This window comes from Clinocottus analis, unplaced genomic scaffold (assembly GCF_023055335.1).
Source record: "Clinocottus analis isolate CAN_PGR_092001 unplaced genomic scaffold, fCliAna1.0.p SCAF_8, whole genome shotgun sequence".
NCBI lineage: Eukaryota > Metazoa > Chordata > Actinopteri > Perciformes > Cottidae > Clinocottus > Clinocottus analis.
Genome location: NW_027176240.1, coordinates 7,140,302 through 7,148,524, shown reverse-complemented (window position 1 = coordinate 7,148,524; position 8,223 = coordinate 7,140,302). Strand labels below are relative to the sequence as shown.

At 41.6% G+C, this 8,223-nt stretch overlaps 1 protein-coding gene across 1 annotated transcript; it reads left to right on the top strand.

Moving 5' to 3' along the window:
* Window positions 1–105: 105 nt before the first annotated feature.
* Window positions 106–7,459, top strand: dis3 (DIS3 exosome endoribonuclease and 3'-5' exoribonuclease). Its single transcript, XM_068567896.1, has 21 exons — window positions 106–617; window positions 996–1,153; window positions 1,398–1,594; window positions 1,820–1,893; window positions 2,035–2,202; window positions 2,345–2,518; window positions 2,698–2,811; window positions 2,977–3,114; window positions 3,258–3,404; window positions 3,539–3,655; window positions 3,746–3,847; window positions 3,940–4,004; window positions 4,145–4,229; window positions 4,437–4,564; window positions 4,811–4,897; window positions 5,020–5,176; window positions 5,627–5,841; window positions 6,059–6,227; window positions 6,585–6,743; window positions 6,848–6,970; window positions 7,165–7,459. Exons 1-21 carry the CDS (start codon window positions 399–401, stop codon window positions 7,231–7,233), a joined length of 2,865 nt encoding a protein of 954 aa, XP_068423997.1. The 5' UTR covers window positions 106–398; the 3' UTR covers window positions 7,234–7,459.
* Window positions 7,460–8,223: the final 764 nt, after the last annotated feature.

Here is an 8,223-nt window from a genome sequence, read left to right as displayed (position 1 = left end):
CAGTACTGCCTCCGGAAACATAGGGGGCGCTATGAACTCGGACAACCAAGTTCCTCTTCTTCCTTCTTCTGCTTTGTTTTCATTGAACACGCCTCGATGGCCAACCAAAACTAACGTCGAAGACCGAGTTTCTTAATTATTTTACATTAAAAATCGTAAAATCACGTTATCTGAATATAGAAGTTGTATATTATTATCATAAATGTGCTTTGTATAAATATTAACATTTATGATTGATATCAACATCTGAAATCCAAATTAACGTGTTTGTCTAAACTCTGGGAACGTTTTTTCGGCCCACTGAGTTAGTTTACACATGGGCAGCTAACACTCTGCTTGTTATCAAATGGTAGGAGAAACACATCGGCATTGAATCTCTTGAGGCTTTAATTTTTATCATGTTGAAATCTAAAACCTTCGTGAAGAAGACCCGGTCGGGTGGGGTGATGAAGATAGTTCGTGAGCATTACCTGAGAGATGACATTTGGTGCGGAAGCGAGATTTGCACTGAATGCAAACAGGAGTCTGCGGTGCTGCAGAGAGACCCGTCTATTGAGAGCAACCTGTGCTCTTATCCACATTATGTGATTCCTGACACTAATGTTGTGCTGCACCAGGTAAAAAGAAATAATAAGTCTCCCAATTGTATATGTGTACTCATCCAGAAAGGGTCCTGTAACTTTCCATCCAGACCTTCAGCCCGAGTTTGTCTCTCCTCTGAATTGTGAAATACACAAACTGTATCTCATCTTATGGTTATTGTGTATCCGATAAATGATTACAGCTATATAATCTAATTTGTGTGTTTTTGTATCATTATAATGCCATTAAGTTGACTAGCTGCAGTGGAGGTCTCACATAAATGTCACATATTGTGATTCCCTGATAATAGGCCATTTTAATACCCTTTTTATTAAATTGACACCCACACAATATGCGCACCTGATTCTGAACAGTTTTGAGACTCTTATGTTTACAATGTCTGTGTCCTGCAGATTGACGTCTTGGAAGACCCTGTGATTCAGAACGTGATAATCCTTCAGACTGTGCTGCAGGAGGTACGCCACCGCAGTGCACCAGTCTATAAACGCCTGAAGGACATCATACATGAGCAAGAGAAACACTTCTACACCTTTACCAACGAACACCACAGGTACAAAGACACTTACCTTTTTACTGCATCACAACATCTTAATTGCCCCAAAAAAGCCTGTAAAAATAATCTGTGCAAAAGTAAATTGCTCAGATGCACATTAAGTTACTTCTATCCCCCTTCACAATATAATCGTATTATTATAACTCCCCTGTGATAAACATTTATTTGCGAAAGTATGACAGAAGTGTTTGCCTTTTTGGTTAATGTTACACATTCATCCCTTTAATCTCTATTCTTCCAGAGAGACATTCATTGAGCGTGAACCCGGAGAGAGCGCCAATGACCGCAATGACCGCGCAATCCGTGTGGCTGCAAAATGGTACAGCCAACACCTGAAGAAGGCTGAGTCCGAAGTGGACGCTCTCAAGGTGGTCCTGCTCACTAATGACCACGGGAACAAGCAGAAGGCAGAGGAGAGCAACTTGCTGGTGTACAGATGTAAGCACTTTTTCTTCAGGGAAACACAAAATCATGGGGATCAGTAGCAATTTTGTTTTACATCAGTTTCCACTCAGGCTGCATATCAAGAATACATCTTGTAGGGGGTAACAGTCACTCTCAATCCACAACCATGTTTTAGCAAGCAGACGTCGGCTAAGGCCTCCTCACTGTATCTATTGCACGCTTTCAAATAGCGTCAGCTTTTATTCACTTACGTTGTAGGTGAAGAATACATCAAGAGTCTTATAGGGAATCCTGAGCTTGTGGATTGTCTGGCTTTGTCCAATGATGACAAGGTAAAACCCTTTCCGCTATATACATGTTGAAGTAAAAGTTATTTCGGTATGCTTGATTTGTGTCTGTATCTCCTGTTTACACCTCTGCCCTTACTGTGTGCTTTTCTCTTTGCATTACATTATTTTTCTCTCCCCTCTCAGCATGATATCACGAGCGGTAAGGTGTTATTTCCAGAGCACCTTCCCCTGTCCAGGATCCAAGCAGGAATTAAGAGCGGCACTTTCATCCAGGGCACCTTTAGGGCCAGCAGGGACAACTATCTGGAGGCTACAGTCTTCATTCAGGGAGAGGGGGAAGACAGCACAGAGGTGTGTGTGTACAATGTTTGTCTGAATAATTATCTGTGTTTGAGTGACAATTTGTCTTGAGTTAATTGACTGTAAAACATAAATAAATAGGGAAGCATGTACATGTTTAAAGCTCTGCACTGTTCCTTCGTCTTGCTGCCAGGTTCTCATCCAAGGTCTTCAGAACCTCAATAGAGCAGTGTACCAAGATGTGGTTGCTGTGCAGCTTTTGCCACGCAATGAGTGGGTGGCGCCCTCCTCAGTCGTGCTGCAGGATGAAGGCGCGGCAAAGGACGATAATGAGGGCGACAAAGAGGTGGAGGATGAGGAGAAAGCAGTGAGTTTGGGTATTTCTCTCTGCTTACAACTGGAAGTGTATACTGCTACTTTTAGCAAGGGTGTTCACTGGCGTGAATGAACAGTATCAGGGTGCTGTGCTAAACAAAAAGAGACTGGCAATTGAATGACAACCCCAATGTGGTTTACTAACCTTCGTGCTCCTGTGTGTTTGAGCAGTTGAGGATATCTGCAGCTGAAGCAGCCAGGAAGCCCACAGGCAAAGTAGTGGGAATCATCAAAAGGAACTGGAGGCCATTCTGTGGCATGCTCAATATCTCCCAGATCAAAGAGGTAAGTCTCGACTTTTCTATTATACCGTGTGTCATACACAGTTTATGTTTAGCATGTTTTGAACATTATTCATAAATATCTGTATGCCATGCAAACTGTCTCACACTTCCTTGTCCTATCCTCAGCATTGACTATCTTTTCCTTTTTCTTTCCTTTTTCTTACAGTCAACCCGCCATCTCTTCACCCCGGCAGACCGGCGTATCCCACGCATTCGCATTGAAACGCGTCAGTCAGCCATGCTGGCAGGCCAGAGGATCATTGTGGCCATCGACGGCTGGCCCAAACACTCCAGATATCCCAATGTGAGTTGGAGCTGAAAATGGAATTTCTTATCTTTTCTATATTTATTTAAAGCTGCGCTTCTCTAACAAGGAGAGTTAAAGAAGTGTATGCCCCAAACCAAATCAGTCCATGGAGATGAATCAGGTTTATTCTTCTTTGTTAGGGACACTTTGTGCGCAGTCTGGGAAATGCAGGGGAAAAGGAGACGGAGCAGGCGGTGCTGCTGCTGGAGCATGACGTCCCCCACCAGGCCTTCTCTCAGGCTGTGCTCAGTTTCCTTCCCAAGCTGCCGTGGGCCATCACACCAGAGGTAATGGCAGCTTCTCTTGAGATACACTCAGCAGTATTCTAGTCACAGTTTTTTGAATAATTTATCACCCTGTGATTTTCAAGCAACGTATGTTTAGGTCTGTGCATATATTAACGTTGATGTTTGTGGAACAGGACATGGTGAGGAGAGAGGACCTGAGGCATCTGACAGTGTGCAGTGTGGATCCTCCTGGATGTACAGACATAGATGACGCCCTGCACTGTCGAGAGCTGGACAATGGAAACCTTGAGGTGCACGTACTGGACACATACATTATAAAGTACAAAAAACATCAATGTTAGTATTTCATATGGGCCTAAACTATTTTTGTTTGTTTGTAGGTGGGCGTCCACATTGCAGATGTCAGTCACTTCATCAGACCTTGTAACGCCATGGACAAAGAGGCTGCAAACCGTGGCACTACTGTCTACTTGTGTGGCAAAGTAAGGAAAAACGCACACACTTGCATCTAAGTGTTTTCACAATATCAGAAACTAATGCAAAACTAAAATAATTGTTATGTTGTGTCCATCAGAGGATAGATATGGTTCCAGAGCTGCTCAGCTCCAATCTTTGTTCTCTTCGCTCCAATGTGGAAAGGTGAGGAGATAAAAAAATCACTTAAACAATATTAAATATCATCAGTGCGCCTCCTTTTAACAAAATATTTCAGTGAATAAACACATGACTGTTTTGCTGTTAAAACGTTTGTCTCTAATACTTTTTTTTTGTTCAACCAGGCTGGCTTTCTCATGTATCTGGGAGATGAACCACAAGGCTGAAATTATTAAGACCCGGTTCACAAAAAGTGTCATTAACTCCAAGGTATAGTACGAACCCGCGAGGTACGATGACAGAAAATATCCTGCATGTTTGTGCAGTTGATATGTAAATCAAAGTTACTGTGATACTACTCTGAAAACTATGATTAATACTACTACCACCTGCGTTTAATTTCTTAAGACACAACATAACAGGGTCAAATTGTTTTCAAGTGGGATTTTTCGTAATCTATGCTTCCTTGTGTTGAAGGCGTCTTTGACCTATGCTGAGGCCCAGATGAGGATTGATGACACCACCAAGAACGATGACACCACCAAGAGCCTGCGAGGTCTCAACAAACTAGCCAAAGTCCTCAAGAGACAGAGGATAGAGAAAGGGTAAAGACTGGAAGTTAGGAGTGATAGAGGCTGAAGAATAGATCTCCAAAATGAAGGAAGATGCATTCTCATGCCACGGCCAGAAAATGGCATTGCTTTGCATTTTTATTGGTCTGTACTTTGCTCTGTTTTCTTAAAAATCAGGATACACGCATTCCAATTGATTGACAACTTCAAAAAGAAATCAAAAGGACTGTCTGCATTTGACAGGAAGTGTGTTTTAATGTCACATTTTATATCTTTCAGGGCGCTGACGCTGTCATCCTTAGAGGTCCGATTCCACATAGACAGTGAAACCCACGACCCCATTGACCTCCAGACCAAAGAACTCATGTAGGTGACTTCAAACGGGAGCTTTCGGCAGAATCCTTTTTGAAAAACTAATTCCAATGCTTTTCTTTTAGTTTGTCAGGTGTTTCGGACATATGTATATAAACTCATCTCTTGTTAATTAGGGAGACAAACTCTATGGTGGAGGAGTTCATGTTGCTGGCCAATATTTCAGTTGCCCAGAAGATCTACGATGAATTTCCAGACTGCGCTATGTTGAGGAAACATCCAGCACCACCTCCATCTAACTACGACATCCTGCTCAAAGCTGCAAAGTCCAAGGTGAGTGGAGATATACGCTCATGCAGATTTTTTTTCCTGGTTTCTAAAGTGTTATGCTTGTCTAAACTTGAGCTAATTAAATCAATTTGACTTGTTCTGGATGGAGGATGTTTTCCATTATTTGGCAGTAGATTCAGATATCCAAAATGTGTGTCTGAATTTCATGTAAAACTTGTTCCAGACCTTTGAATCATTGCCCACATCTCCAGTTTGTTCAATGATTTAAACAGAATTGAATAAAAATGGCGTTTTAGTCTACTTATCAGACTAATCTACACTTGAGGGGGAACTTTTTAAATATCCGTTCCTGTGGGCAAAATGTCAGTAGGCAAAGGTCAAGTTTAATCATGGCCTTCATGATGTAGCATTACCTAACATCCATGTTCATTATTTCTGGTATAAATATATGTATATAAAGGGTGCCAACCCTGTGTTACCTTTTCTCTCCAGGATGTGGAGATCCACACAGATACGGCAAAGGCACTGGCTGACTCCCTCGACGTGGCCAGAGTGGACGGCTTCCCGTACTTCAACACGCTACTGCGCATCTTGGCCACTCGCTGCATGATGCAGGCTGTCTATTTTTGTTCTGGCATGGACAGCGATTTCCACCACTATGGCCTTGCTTCTCCCATTTATACACACTTCACGTCACCTATCAGGAGGTACGAAAACAGATATTCTTTTCACTAAATATATTGAATATAAAACTAAATATGTTGGGTTCTGCCTTTTTATATCAAAGACGTGCACAACTGCCCCATTAAAAGAGCACAGTTCCTATTAACCGCCTTATGTCTTCCATCTTCTTTCTTTTCCCTCCATCTGGACTTCTTCCTCCTTTCTCCCCCATACCCTCTACTCTTCTGCTCATTTGCACAGGTATGCAGATATTATAGTGCACCGCCTGCTGGCAGTGGCCATAGGAGCAGACAACACCTACCCAGACCTGATGGATAAACAAAAGCAGTCGGCCCTCTCCGCCAACCTCAATTACAGACACAAAATGTCTCAGTATGCACAGAGGGCATCTGTGGCCTTCCACACACAGGTAAACACATGTGGATGAAAAACCCACTATCCTGAACCCAGACAGAAACCTCTGTTTAAGGAACAACTTGTTCCTTAAAAATGTCTTCTTCAGCGTTTGGTTGTACTTAGCTCCACCCACTTGTGTCACTTGTTGTTGCAAAAAAAAACAAGATGGTGCCGGCCAAAGTGCCAAACTCGTGGCTTCAAAACTGTCTACAACCCAATTGTATTGCATTTACACCTATGCCTGAACCATGGTGATGAAGAATTATCTGTTTACTTATCAGCCTATGAGCTTTTTGAATCCAACATACCCATCACCATACTGCATAATTCACCGCAAAGTCCTGCTTTTAATACAAATCTATCTTTCCAGTTATTCTTCAAGAGCCGAGGCATACTGAACGAAGAAGGATTTGTTCTGTTTGTGAGGAAGAACGCAATCATCGTACTCATCCCAAAGTTTGGCCTGGAGGGAACGGTCTTCTTTGACTCCAAAGACAAGGCGACCCCAAAACTTGTTTTTGATGAAGAGGTATGAAGTTAATTTGGTTTATGTAGGTGGTTGGATCAACATTGATGCACTGAAACCATCAGAAGATGCTGTGCTTTAAAGATCTCTTCTGTAAATGTGTTTAGGGTCCCACTCTGAAAGTAGAGCAGCACACCTTCCACATATTTGACATGGTGAAGGTCACCATCAGCCTGGACGCCTCCAATATTCAGCACCAGAAGATCCGCATGTCTCTGATTGAGCCCGTGGTAAGAACTGTCAAACAACCAGCGGTACACAATTATGGCTACTTATAGCTTTAATTTTGGACAAAGAGGTTTGTCTTCCCCAGCGTCAGTATTTAGGATTGGTTGAGGAAGATCAACATGCTGTTTTCAGTTTGTTGTGAATTTGTTCAATGTACTTAACTAGCAGCCTTTTAAGTTAACGGTCTTTATTTCAGATCGCCGGTGTGAGTGTTCCAGCCCCAGATGTTGAGCCACAGGTCAAGAAACCAAAACTGGCCCACTGATGCAGAAAGCAGAGCGACAATTCACCCGAACCACCAGCTGATCCTCCAGATCAAGAAGTTGCATAAGTCTATCGGCGTTGACACTATAAACTGTTATATTTTGAGCAACGGTGCTCATTTTAATAAATCAACCTGTGTGAAACTACACTGATTTTTTTTATGTGAAACACTTGTTCAGTGTAACTTAACAATGTGGTTACAATCAATAAAGGTTGTTTTTTTTCAATCCATTAGTTTCTGTGTTATGTAAGCCCAGTGTGAATTAATCTGTTTAAGTGGATCGTAATAGAGACACAAGTCATTATTGTTCACAGCAGTACTCAACTTACGCCAGGTGATGCAATTTTCTTTTTCTCCATGAAGATAAATGGATTTGTTTTCTATCATGTATATAAGTGCCAGAGTCCATATATAAAACATATGCATCAAAATAAACCAATAGAGATTGTTTAAATATAAAAGGTTTGTTTATTGTTAATTCATTTTATTTGCAAATTATAAAAGTTTATTATCTGGCTCCGGGCCAATGCAGGTTGAGTATCCCTGATCTGCACGTGTTTGCATACTAGTTATGTAGCCATTAAGTCAAGATACACATTATACATTGTGGAAACAACCAACTAAAAAACAACGTCTTGAGCGAGACAAAGAATTCAAGTTTATTTAATGCAAAAACGATCCAGCCGAGGCTTTTAACCCCAGAAGCTCCGCAAATCTTGTTTCCCTTCTTCCGAAAATGAGGATTGGGTTTTTTCCAAACTAAAACAGATCCTCATCCACAGTTCTGATTTAATTCACTTGAATTGCTAAAGTACCGTAACCCATGTGAGGATATACGTGTGGTTTTACCTTTTTTTTTTTTTTCAAACGATCGTTAAGTTTTAATAATTCCGTAAACTCCTTACAGAATTATAACATTTCAATAAATCACTCATAAGTCCTCCGTACAGTGGTGGATTTCAGTCAAAGACACACCCCTGTTACTGTATA